The sequence below is a fragment of the Xyrauchen texanus genome, chromosome 42 (assembly GCF_025860055.1).
Source record: "Xyrauchen texanus isolate HMW12.3.18 chromosome 42, RBS_HiC_50CHRs, whole genome shotgun sequence".
In the NCBI taxonomy this organism is placed as follows: Eukaryota; Metazoa; Chordata; class Actinopteri; order Cypriniformes; family Catostomidae; genus Xyrauchen; species Xyrauchen texanus.
Window position 1 is genome coordinate 13,093,714 of NC_068317.1, and position 22,087 is coordinate 13,115,800.

At 41.3% G+C, this 22,087-nt stretch overlaps 1 protein-coding gene across 1 annotated transcript in view; it reads left to right on the forward strand.

Annotated features, from left to right (window-relative positions):
* LOC127634864 (transcriptional activator GLI3-like) overlaps window positions 1-22,087 on the forward strand; it is a 171,114-nt gene that overhangs the window by 111,178 nt on the left and 37,849 nt on the right. The window contains exons 5-7 of the mRNA XM_052114588.1: window positions 7,692-7,897; window positions 12,279-12,434; window positions 17,324-17,525. Of these exons, the coding sequence (XP_051970548.1) occupies window positions 7,692-7,897; window positions 12,279-12,434; window positions 17,324-17,525 (564 nt within the window). The remainder of the gene's footprint in view (window positions 1-7,691; window positions 7,898-12,278; window positions 12,435-17,323; window positions 17,526-22,087) is intronic.

Genomic DNA, 22,087 nt, shown 5'->3' on the forward strand with positions numbered 1-22,087 from the left:
ATTTCTTCGTTCCGTTTCTGGCATTTTGCAGCCTCCTTTCCAATTGATAGGTGTACCGACAGGGACTAAAAACAATTTTTTTTTTTCATTTTGGTTCATTCTAAACAGAAAATGTATTTTTTCATTCCGGTTCCTGCATTCTGCTTCCTCCTTTCCAATTGGTAACTGGTTAGAACTAAATAAAGAATGGTTTATAATGTTATTTTTTTTTTAAAGTCAGTACTCTGTGCTAAGGGTGGTTGATATACCAGCTGCAGTGTTGTCAGATCTCACAAGAGAAACAATAGAGCTGGTCTGGAAAAACATACTAAGGGACTTATATGAAATCAAGTGAAAAATCTGTGAAAATAAGCAATTCAATTCTCAGCATAGAAATCTAAACAAGCAAAGTATAAAGTAGCCTATATAAAACAATATATTTTCAATAAATGTATTATTAATATTAAATATATCCCCAAAAATATTTCAAATATTTCAAAAATACATCTGGCCATGTAAAATCTATTAATTTACAAAATCTTTATCACCTGCATGCATGCACACACTGCTTGGGCATGTTCGGACCTTGGTGCGTTTTTTGGCTGCCGCTTCTCCCTCCGGGAAATCAAAACAAACCTTCTTATTGACTTAAAACTACCTCAGCACTTACCTGGACCTTTTCGCCTGCACGTCTCTGCTACCGAAGGACCCGACCCAGTTTGGTTCGGCTGCGTTTAGGGACTACGGATCGTATAGTTGGCAACGCCGCTGGATCGATCGGGTTAATACCCGCGCTTTCGGGCGGCTACGCAAACTTCTCCTGCCCAAGACGACTCAATCTTTTCTCCCGGACGATGCAGTACCTGGTCCTAGTTCTTTTTCTGCTCTTCATCCTGCCTCCTTGGTTGCCAAAATCCACTAACAACTTCATGGTTTTCCGGTACTCAGCCAAACAGTTACTCCAGCTAAACTGTTATCCATCGGCTACTCCAGAGCTCATCGCTGAAATAAAAACCTTCGGACTACTTCAACGCCACCGTTACATCCACAGAGGCTCCCGTAGAAACTTAATACACATATCCACCGGGAATGACAGCTTCGCCGCAACACTTCCTCATTGCTTCTCTTCTACGTCCCGGCATCAAAACAGCAACGCACAACGTCATCAGAGCCAACGTCACGTGAACCATTTCAACCTCCGGTCAGTTCCCATTTCCGCATCCCTTTCAAAACAAAAATCTCTCAAGCTTGGACTACTGAACATAAGATCCCTTAACAATAAAAGCATCATTCTCAACGAATTCATCCTGGACTCACAATTAGATTTAATCTGTTTAACTGAAACCTGGCAAATACCTCATGACTATTTCTCCTTCAACCAAGCCACCCCCACTGGATTCTCATATATGGACCAACCTCGTCCTGAAGGCAGGGGTGGTGGTATTGCTGTAATCCACAGACAAACTCTCAAGCTTCGCCCTCTCCCATCCCATCGGTTCCCTCTTTTGAACACCTCTCATTTAAACTCTTAGGCCCCACTCCTCTGACTATTTCAACAATTTATCGCCCTCCCAAACCAAATCCTTCCTTCCTGTCAGATTTCTCAGAATTTATAACTCAACTCTGCACAACTTCATTAACCATATTACTCGTAGGTGACTTCAATTTCCATATCGACTCTTCCACCTCCAAACCCACCATGGATTTCCTGGACATTATACACAGTTTTAACTTCACACAACATGTCGATTTCCCCACCCACACCCGTGGACACACTTTGGACTTGGTCTGCTCAACTGGACTTAATATTGACACTCTCACACACACAGACCTGGCCATATCTGATCATCTCGCCATAACATTTCACATCAACCTCACCAGCCCTCACTTCAAGCAGACACGCACCATATCTTACCGAAATCTTAAGTCCCTCTGTCTCAACGCCTTTTCCTCCCATATCACAAACAAAATTTCCATACCCAGCATCCCTGAAAATTCAACCACCGCCGACCTAGTAGCTCACTACAATTGCACACTCACATCCAGCCTCAATACTCTCGCACCAGTGAAAACTGCAACAGTTATTTTTTCCCGCTCTGCTCCCTGGTTCATTCCTGAACTGCACAAACTCAAAAAAGAACGCAGACAACTGGAACGCCTACATAAGAAAACTGGACTCACTGTACACCTACAAGCCTACAAGGATCACAGCCATCATTATAGATCAGCGCTCACATCAGCCCGCACAGCATTTTACTCTGAGATCATTCACTCTGGATCCTCCAACCCTCGGACTCTGTTTGCCACAGTTAATAAATTACTCAAACCCATTGACAACATCACTCACTTATTCACCATGGACAAATGCAATAATTTCATCGACTTCTTTAAATACAAAATCGATAGCATTCACCAAGAACTCTCTGTGAACATTTCACCCAGCACAGACCCTCAATTTGACTCATCCATTCCATTTCACATCATTCTCCCCTCCCTATCAGTCATTACAGAAACCGATCTCACTAACCACTTCAACAAAATCCACCTCACAACCTGCCCACTGGACCCCATTCCATCTACACTGGTCAAGCACTGCCTTCCCTGCCTCAGCCCACTCATCATGGCTATCATCAACTCCTCTCTCACCTCTGGAACAGTTCCTTCTTCCTTCAAAGTTGCAGCCATCACACCAATACTTAAAAAACCTGGCCTGGATCCTGACAACCCCAACAACTTCCGCCCCATCTCTAATCTACCTTTCCTGTCTAAAATCCTGGAATGCTTGGTCGCCTCTCAACTAAAACACCACCTCCTATCAAATCAGCTCTACGAAACCTTTCAGTCTGGATTCCGTACTCATCACTCTACAGAAACTACACTACTCAAAGTAACAAATGACCTCCTGCTCGCCTCTGACTTTGGTTCCCTCTCCATCCTCCTCCTACTTGACCTCTCTGCCGCCTTCGACACCATTGACCACTCCATCCTTTTACAACGCCTACAATATCTTGGCATCTCTGGCTTAGCTCTCTCCTGGTTCACCTCTTACCTTACCAACAGATCTCAATTCATATCCATCAACAACTGTACGTCTCACACCATACCTGTCAATCACGGAGTCCCTCAAGGCTCGGTGCTAGGTCCCCTTCTGTTTATCCTGTACATGCTTCCCCTTGGACTTATCATTCATAAGCATGGATTAAAATTCCATAGTTACGCAGACGACACACAACTATACCTTAGCACCAGATCCATCACTCCTGCCACAGTATTAACCATCACAACCTGCCTCTCTGCAATAAAATCCTGGATGAACGCCAACTTCCTTAAACTAAATTGCAATAAATCGGAAATCATCGTCATTGGTCCCAAATCACTCCTCCCCTCCTCCCAAGACTTCACTCTCTCCGTCGATGGCCATACAGTTACCACCTCTCCCCAGATCCGAAATCTTGGTTTCATTTTTGACCCTACACTCACATTTAAGTCCCATATCCGTCATATCACCAAAACTGCCTTTTTCCACCTACGTAATATTGCTCGTCTACGCCCTACCCTCTCCACATCTGCTGCGGAAACTCTCATTCATGCATTCATTACATCAAGACTCAACTACTGCAATAGTCTCCTATATGGTCTCCCATCCTCTGATATAAAAAAACTGCAATACGTTCAAAACTCCGCTGCCCGCCTCCTCACCCACACCCGCTCCAGAGACCACATCACCCCCGTCCTTCAACAGCTTCACTGGCTCCCTCTACAACAGCGCATCCATTACAAAGTTCTGCTCATCACTTACAAAGCCCTCAATAACTTGGCACCTCCATATCTCACAGACCTCTTACAGCATCACCGCCCCTCCCGACGCCTCCGCTCTGCCGACTTAGGCCTTCTCAAACCCATCACCAAATCAATACACCGAACTTTGGGGGACCGAGCATTCACCATCGCTGCCCCCACCCTTTGGAACTCACTCCCCATCCACATCAGAAACTCGGACTCACTGACCACCTACAAAAAACTGCTCAAAACCCATCTATTTCACCTTGCCTACAATCTATAATACCACTCTCACCATTGATTGTTTCATTTGTAAAGCGTCTTTGAGTTCCTTGGAAAGCGCTATATAAGACTTATGTATTATTATTATTATTATTATTTTAAACATTTAATAATTATTAAAAAAAAATTCTCATTTTATTTCATTTATTTCTTTCAAATCAGCTTCAGAATCTGGCAGCATCAATGTGTTAATGCATCATATCTAACAATAATTTAGTGAAGACTACAAAACAACTGAGAAATGTACTTTTTAACTACCTCAATATTTTTCCTTGAATCTGGTTTAACTGTGCAAGTGTACGTAGTAATCATATATAGCTGTCTAAAAAGTCTTCAGCATTTCACAGAATGCTACATCCACAACATGCATTAAAGCAAAGAAATGTGTGATGCAGCAGTTTTGTTCAGGATCAAAGCACATGCTTATAGTGTTTAACTAAAAAGAGAGAAGTTTCATTTTTTGGGGCAACAGAAGTGGTCTAATTACATAAATTAACAGGAATTTAACAGCATTTAAAAAATAAGGTTCTGCAAAAAAAAAAATATATATATATAATAATAATAATAATAATTTTTGCCTTTCATTTTCGTTCCTTGGAAAACTTTCAGTAACAAAATGAAAATGAATGTTAAATGTTGCACAGAGACATCTGGAAACAGTTTTAAGTCCAGTGAAACTGGGTTTCCTACTTTCTTTTTAACCAAACAGTTGTCTTAAACTTCTCAAAGCTAAAACAAAATTTTCAGCTGGAAATAATGCAGGACGGGGCTTGATTTTGTCCACTGGGATTTGATTGTACTGCTGTCGATGGCTGATGGGGATATTATTGGTTAATATTATGTTTCTCCATCCACCCTGCCTTGGAAGGGCTCAACATTAAGGATGGCCAAGTCTTACATTTCTTGATCTTGTAAATGTGATTTTAAGACTTTCGAACTTAAACATTTGGATTCTGGGATGTATGAATCTTTGTTGTTGCAAATTCAGCTGATTTAAGCCTATCACAGATATAAAATGATCTGGCTGTTACATTACATAACATAGATGAGATGTGACATGAACAGCCAAAATATGCAACTCTCGTAATCATCACTGTAGTAATAATGTTTATAATGTCTTCTGGACGCCCTTTCTATCTCCATTCTGAAATGCCCTATACCTAAATCAGGGTAGTCTCACTGGGATAGAGAAACTAAATACTGTTTGTCTTCATGTACCTTCTAAAACAAGTTAACAATGAGTGTGTAAAGGATTTGAAATTACTGCAGTCCATTTGTTGGTTTGAGGGGGTGTAAATCCAGCGCAGTTGCTGAGGACGATTGATTTTGTAGTAGTGTGGAAGCTGCTATTGCAAATATTGATTTTGTAGGAAAGTGTCATGATAGGAAATAAGTAATCGTTGTAGGTTCTTTCGTCGTGATGGTCTTGAAAGATGTGTGTGTACGTTTGTGTTGGATTTTTGTGATAGTTTCCATACTCTTTTAGTGCACTGATATGATTTGAGTATTTGTTTGTTTCTGTAGTAGTTTGCTGATATTTAATGATTATGAACACACACACACACACACACACACACCATAAGAGTGTTGTCACTCACACATGCATGCCTGCACACACACCTGCTAACAGAATGCTGTACCATAGCCTGTATGTGTGTGTGTGTGTGTGTGTGTGTGTGTGTGTGTGTGTGTGTGTGTGTGTGTGTGTGTGTGTGTGTGTGTGTTAGTGGAGGAAGTACGAATATGTCTTGTGATTACAAGACGTGCAAAATGGTCCACAGCGCCCAGTGAGAAAAGACAGAAGACCTTCTGAAAGCCAAACACATTTTTGCACATATATGAACCTGAACGGATCTGGTAAAACTCAAAGTTGGCAATGCCTTTAACCTTCAATCCATAACAAAGGCATGAGATATTTAAGATTACTAGACATCATTGAGAATAGCCGTATAGTCATCATAAAGTCCTTTGGTGAGCCTGTTCTGACTCTGTACAACAGAAGGATGTTCTGTGACCATATAACCTTTTTGCCTTCATTCGTTTTTATCAGATTGGTGAATGAATCATTCTTTTGAATCAGTTCTGTTTAATGATTCGGTCAAACTGATTCATAAAGCATTTGAAAATGACTTACAAAATGACTGTACGACTATGAGTTTTGGAGTAAAACTTTGAGGTGGAGTCACAGACAATAGGGGTGGATAAAAACAACAACTTTCCTATACATGGCAATCACATTGGAATCAAATTGAGAAGGAATATCAACATATGACATGCAACATTTGACACAATCTATGCAAGTTATTTGAATATTTAGTGATAAACAGCCATATTTAACTTGAAATTTAGACTCGTTAACTTAAAAAAGAAAAGTTTAACTTTCACTTATGGATTTTTTTACATGGTTCATTGAAGTGAATCGTCCAAATAAGCCAAATTGCTAGAATGAATCAGACTTCTCAATGCTATCCTACATTTATTCAAGGCCATGCCATATTCCATTGACTTTTACCTTAAAACCCCTTTCAGAATTCTTGTGTATGGTTTAATGGCACTTACAAAATGTTGGCAAATTTTGTTGTTTCTGCTGTTGTCCTTCATTACGAGGAATAGGTCAAACTCTTTCATTAACGGTTAAAGTTCTATAGACTCCAGAGGCTGACAGGACTGAATTTAGAGGGGACAAGCTTTAGTGTGTAATTGGGTCTATCTGGTCCTTCAAAGAGGTCACTTGAAGTCAAAGTGTTCTACTGGAAATCACTGAACTTTTTTTTCTCTTGTGTATTGCTTGTCTCTCTCTCTCATTCTGAAGTTGTTGCAAGAGCCAATTGTCATTATTTTAATGGATTTAAGATAAACACTTTCAGGTTTTTCTGGAATGTTCAGAAATAGTAAGGATTTATTCCTCTATGAACCAGTAACACAATCTTGTATCAGAGTAACCACAACAGTTCCTCTTTAGGGATGCAGTGATACTTTGAGCAACTTTTATGGACAATATTTATTTGGTTATCTCAGAATCACTAACCTAAGTCATGCAAACCCACATTGGCGATCCTATTTGAAGGTTCAAGCAAAACTGAAATAATAATGGTGGAATAGGGCTTTTCAAGACAACAACAACAACAAAATCCTCAACATACTGAGTGATATTCGCAGACTCAAGAAAATATGGCGAGGCATTGTGGGAAGCAGTGAGAATTCCTGGCCGTCTCTGTCTGATTAAAATGTGATGTGTTGAAAACTGCGTTTGATCTTAGTTAATGTCTGTGAGGGGAGCCATTGGAAGTTAGCTCTGGCATTCTCCCTTCTCTTACTCTGTGATTTGGCCCTGCAGATGGAGCCCCATAGATAGTGTCACCATTCATTTCCTGCTCAATCTCCTACACCATTCTGTTCAGACACTAGACCAGGAGCAGAGATCCAAAATGAATAGATCACTTGCCGAGCTTTTGTGGCTTGTGAGGAGCTCTGTTTTCTTTTATGACTTCATCTAAATGTATGCATGTGTTATGGTTGTACGTGCACAGTTAACATGACATTTTGCAAATAAACCCAAAGACTTGGAATGTCCTACAGCTGAGGAGGAATACAGTATGGAAAAAAGACTCCTAAGGTGCTTAAATGCTTTTCTTCATCTTTTATTCCAGGCCTCCTGCATTGGCAGCAAGCCCTGCATTTTCGGATATCTCCCTCATCCGGATCTCGCCGCATCGGAACCCTTCAGTGGGGGCAGAGTCGCCCTTTAACCCTCCTCACCCATACATTAACCCCTACATGGATTACATCCGCTCGCTGCACAGCAGTCCCTCACTTTCCATGATCTCTGCAGCCAGAGGCCTCAGTCCTGCAGATGGTGAGTACGTTGCATAAGGTTGTCGAAACAATGCCACGACAAATGTGTGCCATAATCAAAGCTAAAGGTGGTCCAAATCTATCTATCTAATGATTTATATTTCTGGTGAGATCTGGAATGCAGCAAATGTTTATTTTCTCATTCAGACTCAGCTTATCTCTCTATACCACCTCTCTCTGGAGAAGGGAGGCCATAGTGTAATAGTTTGGCTGGGGTCACTGTCTTTGATCTTTGTCTCTTGTCAGCAAACCTCTGGAGGAACATTCAACGTGTCAGGCAGAGCCTAGCGATCACATCCTGAGTTAAGAAAGGGGGGGTGTAGTTCAAGGCCATGGTTCAGGGGAGAGGTTACGAGAGGGGGGAATGATGTGAAGTGGTTCACATGAATTGGTTTAGAAGATGGACCCTAGAGGCCTGCATGGAGCCATTTTGGTTTCTTGTGTGAAGTCAGACTGGGAAAGCCATTACAGGGTCAGCAAAAGCCTGCTGATTTTAAAGAGTCTCTACAGTATGCTGGCTCCTCTGCCGTCTCCTAAGGCGTAGAGGTTTAATTGAAGCCTGGAGCACAAATAGCTAAAGGGGCCAATCAGAAGGGCCTCCAAGAGGCCACAGATAATCATGGCTGTATTGAACCGCAGTGCCATCTCATGTCAGCCAAGTTTAGCTGTCTGTCATATGTGTCAAAAGAGGATTGCAACATGGTAGATTAAAACATGGATAGTTATAAGGGCAGTAAACTGCTTTTTAACTTAAAGCAGTTGGCTTGTTGTGACCTTTGCTTTGGGTGAAATGGATTTGTTTTGGTGGATAAACAAAGTTTTGTGTTTTGTTTTCAATGCGGACTGGAATATAGGCAGCTCTGTTAACCAAATCATGATATGGAATATTTTGAAGAATCATAGTCCAGCTATGTATTTCAAATAGGGATCCATGTGTTAGTTTTTGTAGAAACAAATCACAAAGGTATCTAATCCTAAATCGAATAATTAAATTGTAATATTGTTAGTATTAACTCCCCACACAAGGAACCTAATGATTGCTATTGACATTAGAAATGTATCTCTGAGCTGGTTTAAACCTGTCACAAACCCCGCTCCCTCGCTCCGCCCCCTCGAGCTTCCTCGCTCGTTTTGCTCCCTCGGGCTTCCACGCCCGTTTTGCTCGCTCGAGCTTGCACGCTCGTTTTTGCTCCTACGAGCTCACATGCTCGTATGCTATCTCCCCCCTCGGGCTCTCACTGTACTTTTGTTTGCCTGCAAATAAACGCAGTTTTGACATACATTGTGACTGTCTCATCTTGTGTGTGTGTGTGCGGGTTACAAAACCCAATAACAATAACATTAAGGTTCAAACAGATATATTGGCCAATCTACCAATATTTATCCATATTTAATATTTTTAGCATCTGCGGATAACAAGTCGCACGAGAGCAGCACTGCAGTTCACGCCTGACTTGAGGAGAGGAAGAATTACACAGATCACAGATGCACTCTAAACCTTTCAAACAGATTAAAGTGATGTAGATCGCAAAGTATGAGGAAATTATGATGCAAAAATACAAAATAAATAAAGCATTCTCGTTGTGGAATAAGTGGAGCTGGAGCTGCCGCTCCACTGAAGCAAAACTTGCGTGTCGAGCATCTTTAAAGGAAACACCCCGACATTACATCTTAATTGCAGTTATATTTAATACGTTATAGATTTATTAATGTTTAAATAATACGGAAGCAGATCATGTAAATAACTACAAACTCCGAAACTGGCATTTTTCTGTGTGGTCAGCGCCTCTTGAAGCCTGGAGCAAATTTCCCAATCTGAGGGGGAGAAATTGAAACTGCATCCGTCTGATGCACACTCTGTCACTGGGATGCTCGTCCCTCAAGCACGCACACTTAAAGCAGCTAGATTATAACGTGATGGCTCATGACTTATAGAATCATAATATATGTGTCACTGTGCATTTCTTAGCGTGAAGAAAATTGGCAATACACAGCTTTATTAATACGAGAGAGTTTGTTTTTGTGAGTTAAAGATGGATTGAAGTGAACAAAAAAATGAGAGAGGTAGTCTTTGCCCCATTATATACTGCAACAAAATACATTGATTTAGATTTTTTTGGCTTGTTTTCCCATATAAATATCTAAAACTCCTTTAAAACAACATAAATTGTCTTTAGCAGCTATAGAGTAGAAGAAAAATAAAATGTTATGTGAATGTTGAATATAATATAAAAAATAAAAATATTTTAAAATATCTAAAAATCCTTAAAAAAAAGATGCATTCACCCGAGTAGCAGCATATAAGATACTTTTTTAGATTCAGTGAATGTCATTTAGAGTTTGTAAAGGAGTTCAATGGAAAGGAGGAGGCGAGAACCGGCTTGACAATATAAATAATATTTTAATGATAAACTTAAACAAAAGACAAAAACACACACATGACGGACATGCCCGTAAACGATCTCTCTCTCGCACCATCTTCCGCAGTCGGCCTTTATCCCGCTCGGAGGCTTGATTAGCCTGATAAGGGACCGGGTGTGTAAAATCACAACCCGGCCCCACTCTCCACCCTGTCACATTCCTCCCTCGTTTTCTCAGGCCGGGGAGCCCCCAGCATGACGTACCCCCCCCCCCCCCTTCCCCTGGGGGAGGGCGTGCCTTATGCCCTGTCTGCCTGCAGGTCATCCCCACCTTCCTGAATCTGGGAGGGGACAGGGGGAGGGAAACAATAATGAAAAAATGGGGGTACTCCCTGTAACAGTGCAGTACCCCCAACAAAAAATACTGTAAAATTTAAAAGAGAGGGAAAAGGCCAAGATGGAGCAACAGTGGGAGAGAGAGAGAGCAGAAAGAGAAAAAAAAAAAACACTTACTCACCTGTTCTCCAATACGCCGTTGCTTGGTCCTCGGCCACTCCTCCACCCTCTAGTGGAGGACAGCCACGCCTCCCCGGGCGGATCGGAGGCAGTCCTCCAGCCCCTGGCGGACGGAACACCAATGCATCACCTTACATTATATAAAAGCTTTTTTTGACTTTAAAATTATTAATACTTAAAAAAAAAATACAAACTAGAATCTTTGTAATTTGTAATATGTATTATTAATAACAAAACTAATTATTTTAAATAATAATCAATAATCATATTTTGCATTGCATATGTAGCTACCAACTGATAATTTATGTTAGTTAAGAGAATAAACATAGGTGGGAGTTTCATCACTATTTCACTCTAAAGTTTCCTCCCTCGCGTTCCATCCATATTTTGAAAGAGACGCCAGATGCCAATGTGCTCCACCAACAGAATGCCTCCTAGCTCTGGTGGCACACCAAACTGAGGGTGCATATTCATCCTTAAAATCTACCACTCCAGGATCCCACAACCAGAACCCCCTCGCCTCTACCCCCCGCCAGTCCTGCACTTCAGTGCCAACATCTCCCATTTAGAAATTCTGCAAAGCTCTTTCTACATGTGAGTGGAGAAAGAGGCATATTATGGCTGAGACAAGGCAGAACAACGGAGACAATTAAGAAATGCCCCCCCCCAACCCCTTCTTCACTACTTAAGACATAATACCCATATCGAATTAATTTGGAATTTCTTCTTACATTCATACAACCAATCAGAGATGCATATTCCATGCATTCAGTCCGGGCTTCAGTCAAGATCTTTTCATCCCCACAGGAATTAGCTACAACACTGTGCTGCTAAACTGATTTTGTATTTGCATTGAGAAGTACTGTGTCAGGCTTTTTCAGATTTTCTTTCCCTTTTTGTGTGTTTTAATGTGTGTTTGTGTGTGCTCTCTCAATTGTGTCATTTGCATTGGAAAGCATGTTGCCAAATTTTTATTTTTGGGATACAGTGCAAGGACTACACTCTGTAGCTAAAGAGTGGGAGGGATATAAGGAAAACACAAGAGAATGAGAGAGAGAGACAAAGAACATGATGCTGTTTGAGAGTTAAGATATAAGATTGGGCCCTTTTGTTTTTAAAAGAAGTTTGTCGTTTGGCATCAATGGAGGGGAAGAGCAGGCTGAGTATTGTACCACCTCTCTTTCTCTGCAGCAGTTGTTCACATACCGGGTGATCCAGGGCTGGAACTACCCTATATATTGCATAGATTCCATATTCAGATTAGTGGTCAATAAATATTGGCTTTTTTATACAGGCCAATTATTAGACTTTTCCATTTGGTCCCTCCAATCTTGACAATTTGGTTACATCTAAAACTAATGCAAAATGCAGTAACAGCACTGAAATTGAGGGAAATGGTTTCAAGACTTACAGTCACATAACATGCAAAAATACAGCATTTGTTACATTTCCATATGGCAGATGACTTTGTTTTTTATGCCCTGTTTTCTTGCTTTGTCCCACCAGTACAACACACTAGTTTGACCACAGCAGAGTATTACCACCAGATGGCCCTGCTTGCAGGTCACCGCAGCCCCTATGCTGACATCATTCCCTCGGTGGCATCCACAACTGGGCCTGCAAGCAATGCCCTGCACATGGAGTACCTGCAAGCTATGGAAGGTAAGTTCTTCACTACCAAACTCTCTTCTGATGGAAGTAACATCCATCTATCCAATGTTAACAGGCTATCTTTAGTTGGTACTTAAAAGTCTCTTCTTGATTCCAGTTTTCCTGGTTTGATTATCCAAGAAATTCACTAGATGTTTATTCAAGAGTTACTTGCTTCTAGAAAAATCCAAGCAGTTCTTCAAACAACCTGCCAATCAGATCAGAAATTGTGGGTTTCCAATTTGGCAACAATGGCATAAAATGTTTGACATTTTTGAGTATAATATGCATCAATCTTCCATGAACAATTTCAGCATATGGTCTTGGGCTTATTAGTAAAGCAAAAGCCAAAGGTTTCTACCAAAATAGATAATCCCCTTCAAAGTCCAATGGGTAAATTGGCCAAACCTTCAAGTCTTCTAGTTCCTTACTATTGTGAACTCAGTCAAAGTGCTGCCTACTTTTATCGTTAATTTCAGAGGAAATAAATGATAGAAAGAGAGATCAGGAGGGAAAACAATATACAGCTTTATATATAAAATATTTATTTTCTCTTATAGAAGCATTCTTAGATGAAGTGCTTAAATTGTTCTATTGTCTCAATGCTTTCGAATAGAGGGGAGAACGTGTGTAGGACTTATGCAAATGAGTTATTTTAAAGTGTAAATATGAAATTAAAGGCACAGTGATTCTGAGTGAGGTCAGATGGACTGGCCCGTTAGTCTTTGATGAGAATGCTTTTAGTCAGCTCGTCAGCAGCTTCCCCACCCTCCTGTTCTTCACAAACTAATTAAAACTAGCCAAACTTGCATGGGTATCAGAAAATTAATTGCTATTAAGTGGGAACTGGAATGTCCCACTATTCATCACTGGAGAAATCCTTTCTTCTGTGCCACTGTATAAGATTAATAGAGTGAAACAAAACAATTAGGGCCACCATTTTCAAATGGAGACGTCCCCCCTACTTCAAATCCCATCTTGGTAATAACTCATCCTATTTTAACAATGTGTGTTCCACGCAAGCCAAATTAACACTTTAAAGCTCTCTTGTATGATATATAGACTCTGAGTGAAGAGAAGTGAGTTATCTAGAAGCTTTTATTAATAATGGGGATGGTATAGCGCAGTTAGTTTAGTGCTCAGCTCACATCAGTGTAATTACTTCTCGAGAAGAACTGGCTATAGAAAGAATGAACCTGTCCTGTGTAGTTGTGTTCAAGCAGTGCATTGTTTAACGTGTTAGCAGCTAATTAGCCACCAGCGATTAGATGGTGCATCTGTATTAAAATCAAACACCTCAATTTAGAGCCTTCTACAAGGCGTAGATTGATTTTATGGTGGAATTACTGGCTTTTTATATGTTTTCACTGAAAAAGAAGTATCACCATCACCATTTAATATTTACTCATCCTTGGGCAGGGGTGGGGTGGGGGGGGTGCATGGTTTTCTTGCTGACCCAGGCTGGTTTGGTCCTGGTCTAGCTGGTGGACTGGCATGTTTTTTTCTGATGAAGCTGGTTAATTAAATAAGTTAATCAAATGAATAAACCTGATTAACCTTTATAGTATATATATATATATACTAGTACTATATTTTACAGTAGATTTTCAGTAAAACAATTAAGAAAATTTAAAATACTTACAAATACTATATGTTTATAACAAATATGATTCGTGGTTTTATTCAAAATTATTTTGTTCAGAATATAACTCGTTAGAATATTGTTTTACTCCTTAAAAAAGTAACTACATTTATTGAAAATGTACTTTTTATTTAAAGCGGTATGTTACTTTTGCGTTATTTTTGCTTTACTTTTTTCTCACAGCCACTTTCTCTTCTGCTATGTTATGCATTCCGTACAAATATGCAATGCGTTGCATACAAGAGACATTACAGGTCATGCTAGGTACTGTACAACTCTCATGTCAAAACAACATACTAAACAAACAGATATTTCGAAATTAGGTCTTCATGTCATATTTATAAAAAAAAATCAATAACATGAATATGCACATGCATGATCAACATGGCAGCTAATATGAATAATGAAGAATAACCAGTGTCTTACCAAAAGCAGCAAAGTCCAGAACTTCAACCTGCATCATATCTGTCATCATGTGCTGTACCCATCGACAATGCCAGAGTCAACTGAAGATGTTTTTCAAAGGTCGGGGTAAAATTCAGTGGGGAATGCCAGTCTAACATGTTCAAGGAATAAGTCTGATGAATAAATGAATATTTTTCACTTAAGTCATCTCAGCATCTCTGCATTTTCTCTGCATTCACAATCGATGTAGAACGTTGCTCGGAGCCACTGATCCAGATTCAGCTTTTTTCTAGGAGCTGTAACACAGAGCAGTTTGGCTTCATAAGTTAGTGAATTTAGCGACTACCCTCATGGCCAGTGGAAAACTAGTTTTGTAATCCCTCTGCCTAAACACGTTTACTGATTTTTTTAATGCAGCATGTATTTACACATGAATCAATCACATTTCACTCAACCAAATGTTGAATGTCAAAAGCTTTAATAGAGTAGTTCAGATGTGAACAGATCCTCGCGAAGTAGTTACAGGCAGCTTTAAAACAGCAATTCGGATGCACAAACAGTCAGCGATCATTCCACGTTGTATGTATCTGTATAATCATGCTGTGGCCAAGGGAAGAGTTCTCTTGGCTTATGCCTGTACCGTACTACTCCACGAAAATGTGTGTTTACACACTTTTAAATTGCAGCCTGCATGAATCGATCGTGAGAATCAAAGTTTCACTTACCTGAATGTTTTACACTGAATTACAAAATGTTGCCTTCTGAGGACACATTTCTTAACTGTTGCTGTGTTTGTCATGACAATGGCAAATTTTATGACCGCTGCTCATGTAAGCTCCAGTGCACAAAAAAAATCAAATGCTGTGAATGATGAGTACAACTGATTCCTCTGAAGCTTTCAGATTTCCATTCCTTTACCAAACTATTTGTAGTTTTTAAAACATAAATCTCAGGGTGGGCTAAAAGAAGACTTGTTGTGCTCTGCCCATTGCTTATAAGCATGGCTCATACTCTCTAGAACTATAATTCCCGTCATGTGCACACTACAATGCCCACCATGCACTACGTCTCCTCCATGATGTTTGCACACTTTTACTCCTGATTTATCACAATATGGGGAAAGGAGAGGTGTACACAAACAATTTATTTAAAAAGTAACTCAGATATTGTGGTCTAAAATAAAAATAAAAAGTCATGATAATTTACTTGTTATACAAAAAGTAATCTGATTACGTAAAATTGCGTTAATTACAACGTGCTACCCCCAACACAGGAATACCAAATCATTATTCAGTCATTAAGAATTATTAATTGTTCAAGCACAAGAAACAGCAGTGTACCCACCACATTGAAAAAAAACTAGTTATGCTGAATCAGCTGGTGACCAGTTTAAATTACCATTTTAAAGCATCTTTTTGATCTGCGGTGAACATATAAGGCATGTTGTGGGCACTTTTAAACTGGTTTTGGTTGGTCATCATGGTTATGCTGGTAATGCCAATAATATATCAGTTTTGCCCAACATGGTTAAGACCATCTTAGAATTTAAGCTTGTGCAATGTATGGTAAGGATGTCCCTGAGACTGCACATCAAATTTTGTGTTAGTGTGTGTGCATGTACTGTATGTATAAATGTATGTGTGTGTATATGTACACTTTTGTTTGATTTTGTGTGTCTGTTTGCATTGTGGTTTCTGTGCCTCACACATCCACAAACATTCAAAGCCCTAAAGCAGAGTTCTAAGCTGATATCAGCACACAACAAGAGTGCCAACAATGTGGAAAGATGTTCCAAATTTGGACAAACACACACACACACACATGCACACACACACACTCACACACACACTGTGATTTAAATGTGAATGACAGACCCTGTAATCACTGTATGTGTCAAACAAGAGAGAGCGAGAGTCAAAGAGAGAGACAGAGAGAGAGAGCGAGAGAGTAATCTTGTTTTGTTTGCGTGCTTTCTGTTCAAAAAAGTACAAAGAAAAAAGAATATGAGTCATAAAGTCATTGTGTCACTCCACCAAACAAAAGACCACCATCTCCCCCCTGCACCCCTCTCTTCCCATCCTCCTTTCATTTCTCCCTCCATTTTCCCTTCTTTTTTGTTTGTGACATCTGTCAATGAAAAGACAACAAAAGTCATTTTTTAATCTGTAGGTGCCAGTCATTATGCGTGAGTAAAGGGCCTGTCTGCGTACGATCTGCTTTCTAGTCAAAACTCTTCAAAAACAGCCTAGTGCAGTTCCATTCAGCATTAACGCACTATTCAGCCCAATTAAACAAGATTAAATGCTGTGGTGATGCTGCCAGAATCATTTGGGAAAGAGCCGCAGTTATGTATTTTTTTTAACTGTTTGAAATGCGTACAATGCAGGAAATGTGGTCATTGTTGAATGCTATATTGAATGCATCCAATACTCCCTGGTGAATAAATCACATATAATTAAAAATAGTCATGATTCTTGGTCAGCAAAGATTTCTGTATGGTTAATTCACAAAACAATATACTAACCATGTGAGAATGGGAATGATTTAGAAAAGGATGTCAGTAGTGATTTAGTTGTGCTCCACTGACATGACCATAAAATATCTGGCATAAATTTGTTGGAGGGAATACCCTTTCTCTCTCCGATATTAAAATGTCTTCTAAAAGTAAACATGATAAATAAATAAAAGCACATTATGATGACTACAATTTATTGTCTTACAAGATACAGAAAACAAAATGCATTCAGGGATTCAATGGGTATTCTTGCATCAGTTGTCATACCATAATGTTTTAATGCTTAACTTACTATGTATGCCCTCTCTCTCTCTCTCTCTCTTTATCTTTCTCTCTCAGGTTCTCGGTTTCCCAGTCCCAGGCTCGCAGCCCGGCCCAGCAGAAAACGTCCCCTTCCCAACTCCCCTCTGCCTGACCCCAACTTTGACCTGCAGGCCATGATTCGCAACTCGCCCAACTCTCTAGTCACCATCCTTAACAATTCCCGCTCTAGCTCGTCCACTGGTGGATCATACGGACACCTCTCAGCCGGCACCATCAGGTACCGCTACACGTACTGGGCTGACACTTACAGGATGTGGAAAATCTGTCTCTCTGTCCAACTCTCTTTCTCTCTTAACCTGTTAGACAGTAGATTCAATTCAAATTGACTTTGTTGAGCAGTTCATTTCTTTTATGTAAGTTTAGATAGTTGAAGGAAGAGAAAAAGAGATACATAGATGAAAGTTAATTAAAATACATATTTGGGGGCATTTTGCCATTTTATTGATAGCGAAAGTGCAGAGATGACAGATAATGATGGGAAGATTAAGGCGAAAACAGGATAGTCCAGAATCGAACCTGAGACAGAATAGGATGAAACGGATCACTGGTATACATATTAATGGGAGAAATCGTAACCCTGAATTTATAAGCTCTAAGAATGGAAGTCCCAGCCTTACAGTTAAAAGAGCCAATCACCTTTTTGACTGAGCATTAGTTAGACCAGCTTGAAATTATTTTTAGCCTGATCTGAGCTGAAGAAGTACAATTAATTATATGATTGTTGTTTGATTTTATTGCTGATTTTAAATATATTAATTACTCCTAATCTCGACTAACCATTTAGGAGATATCAGTTTTTCCCCATTCAAGTAGATAGGAACTATTCTTGTATCCATAGAAGAGTCTCGCAGGCTGCCTGGAAGCTTTACACACATAGTCGCAGAGTAACCTGACTTGCCTTAAAGGGACTTTGGTCGAACTCATGTTTCCCAAATGAGCACCACAGCTCAATGTGACTGGAGTCATTGAAATTGTTAGGAATCAGAAGGAAAAATAATTAATTGTCTAGACCCCACATTTCAAAAGCAGAAATGCAATTGCTCAAATGGGCTGATGGTGGCACTAGAGGGTTTAATATAGAGACCCCAAATTTGGCATGGTAGATCTTGAGACTTTGCCTTACGAGTGTGCCAAATTTCACAACTTTTTACCATAAAGTTTAAGATGCATCCATAGACTTATTACATGCATATTTTGCCCAAGTAATGCAAAAAATAAACGATAAGTAAACATCTGCTGGTGACATCAATTGGATGCACCTGTAGCAGGGCTATAAATAGTTGTGTCGCAGGTGCATCGTCAGATCTTTTGTCTTCAGATCAATCTGTGTGTGTGTTGTGCTTCTCAAGCTGTCAGAACTTTCTTTCCACTGTTAGGAGTAACAATTTGTTAGGCAGTGCGCAGAAAACCTTTTCTCCTTTCCAAGAATGAGTGTGAAGCAAAGCAAGCAGTTTGTGTTCCCATGTTTAAGCTCTATGGCTGAAACGGACCAATTTTGCTTTGTGTGTAATGTTGGGTGTACCGTTGCTTCCTGCCTTAGGCCAGGACGCGGAACACTTGACATCCCCTCAACAGGAAGTGTCAAAATGAATACCCATCTCAGAGAACCTGGCAGCATGGAAACTTCTGCCAGGTTTTTCTATGTGGTTCCTAAGAACAGTCGAAAAAGGCTACAGAATTAAATTTGTTCGCCGTCCTCCGTGTTTCAACGGTGTGGTTCCCACTACCGTGAAACCAGAGCAACTGGTGGAAAGTGGAAAGAACTGCAAAATCTCTTGGTCAAAGAGGCCATAGGACATGTTCCCCTTCCAGAGAAAGAGTCAGGTTATTACAGCAGATACTTCCTGGTTCCCAAGAAGGGTGGGGGGGTTGCGTCCAATCTTAGATCTTCGAGGCTTGAATCGCTCAGTCAGGGCATTCAAGTTCAAGATGCTAACTAGCAAGACGGTCGTGTCCCAAATCCAACATCACGATTGGTTGGTCACAATCGGTCTCATGGATGCATACTTTCATATAGAAATTCTGCCACAACACAGGAAGTTCCTGAGGTTCGCTTTCGGGGGCGAAGCCTTCCAATATCGGGTTCTTCCATTCGGCATAACCCTATCACCCCGCACATTCACGAAATGCATGGATGCAGCACTGGCTCCTTTGCGACTCCGGGGCATCCGCATTCTGAAAGACATAGATGACTGGCTGATACTGGCACATTCTCAAGAACTGACAGTTCAGAACAGGGATATCGTCATCTGGTTTCTCTGGGTCTGAGACTCAACCTCAAAAAGAGCGTTCTCTCTCCCACTCAGGGAATTACCTATCTGGGTATTGTATGGAATTTGATCACGATGTGGGCACAATTGTCTCCCACTCGAATCGTGTCCATTCAGAACACCCTGAGAAAAGTCAGGCTAGGCCAAGGTTCACTGTTCATCATTATCAACGAATAATAGGTGTTATGGCATCTGTGTCCTCGGTGATCCCTTTGGGCCTTCTGCACATGAGACCGTTTCAGTTGTGACTCAAAGCCAGGGGATTTCATCCAAGGGCCAGTCCCCTAAGGCTAATAAGGGTTACGCACCACACACTTTGTACCCTTTCTATGTGGTTCAGACCCCGGTTCCTTACTTTGGGTCCCACTCTAGGTGCGTCTTGCCGTCGCAAGTTGCTAATGACAGACGCCTCCCTGACGGGCTGGATAGCGGTCTTAAGTGGTCATCCAGCTCAAGGGGAATGGGAGGGTCGTCAGCTCGATTGTCACATTAACTGTCTCGAGTTGATGGCTGTATTTCTGGCCCTGAAATATTCCTCCAGAGGCTGCCATGTCTTGGTGCATGTGGACAACACAGTAGTAGTATCTTACATAAACCATCAAGGAGGTCTACATTCATGCCAGCTGAACAGTCTGGCACGGCAGATTCTCCTTTGGGCCCAGGGCAAGCTACTGTTAATCAGAGCAGCTTATATCCCTGGATGCCTGAATGTGGGAGCAGATTTACTGTCCAGACAGACAATACCGACGGAGGAGTGGAAACTCCACCCCAAGGTAGTGGAACAAATCTGGGTGAGATTTTACAGGGCAGAAGTAGACCTCTTCGCCTCTCAACAGACAGTGCAATGTCCCCTCTACTTCTCTCTGAGTCACCCAGCCCCCCTGTGTCTGGACACGATGATGCATAAATGGCCCAGAATGCGCCTTTATGCGTTTCTCCCTGTTTCTCTGCTCCCGGGAGTCTTGGTCAGAGTTTGCCAGCAAGTGTCCTGCCTCTTACTGATAGAGCCGCACTGGCCGAACAGGGTCTGGTTCTCGGAGATAATGTCTCTCCTCGACGTATTGTCAGCAGACACATGCCCCGCCACTCTCAGGGTTTACGTGGCCGCTCTATCGGCCTTGATTGACGGGGTGCCATTGGGGAGACATCCTCTGCTCGCTCGCTTCGTTCATGGAGCCATGCGAATGAGACCTGTATCCGTGCCCTTCAGACTTATGTTCACCGCACTAGCCAGTGGCGTAAGTCAGGGAAACTATCCGTTTGCCATGGGGGCTGCAACAAGAGGCGGCTGCCACCAAGCAGTCAATGTCGCATTGGGTGAGGGACGCTATTGCCCTGGCCTGAGAGGCGCGCGGTCAAACTTCGCCAGTTGGGATCAGGGCTCACTCTACCAGAGAGGTCGCCTCCTCTAAAGCCTTGGCTAGAGGTGTCCCTCTGCAACATGTTTGTGATGCGGCAGGCTGGTCCTCTCCGCACACATCCATAAGATTTTATAGTTTGGATGTTCATGCCACTCTGGGTTCTTATGTCCTTGAGTCAACATCACAAGCTCATGTCTGAGACCTCTCGCACTCTTGTGAGCACAACTATTGAACCGTAAGGGGACTGGACATCCATAGTGCAGCGGCGTGGATATTCTCGTTCCCAAAGCGCTAAATCAGTGCAGCATCAAAAGTGTAGCTTTTTGACAGGGAATGTCTCGGGTTACTCTTGCTCGTCAGACAAAATACCATCCAATTGATGTCACCAGCAGAGGCTATAAATTCTAGTCAATTTCATTGACATGTTGTACACATATTCACAGCTGGTCACAAATCTGAAAACTGTTCCCAAAGCGCTAAATCAGCGCAGCATCTCGTTCCGCTTTTATCAGGGAACAGGGGTTACAGTTAAGTAACCCGAGACGTTCTTGGCCCTTAATAAACAAAATAAGAAAATAATAGCATTCAATAGGGTAGAGCACATTCTGATGATAGCACCAACTATGAAAATATAGAGAAGTGTGTATGGAAACGGACAAGTTCAGCAAGAGTAGGCAAGAGAGATAGAGAGAAAGTTATAGAGAGGAAAAGCGATCCATGCTGTAAGTGGACACTCGAGCGCATCCTCGGCAGTGGAGTGATGAATGAACGCAGGATGTAGAAATAAACGAGGGAACACAGAGAGCGCTATTAGGATGAGGCGTGTGAGCACATTCATCCCCTCCTCCCTCACACTCGTCTGTCTGATATGCATCACCTGATTAATGTTCTCTCCATCAGCGGAGGAGAGCTTTAGCCTAACACTGCCGCCATGCAATCGCTCACGCTGGAAAGCAGGAGAGGAAGGGGGGATGACGAATGAAGGGGTCATGAAGAGGGAGACGGGGGAAGAACACAAAGTCTGGGCTGAGGACAGTAACACAAGCTTTAATGGGAAAGAAAGATAATCTGTTGTGGTTAAAGTGAATAAAACTGGCCCACTCACTCTATCTGAGGTGAATTCAAGAGAGCATTACCTTGCTGAAATA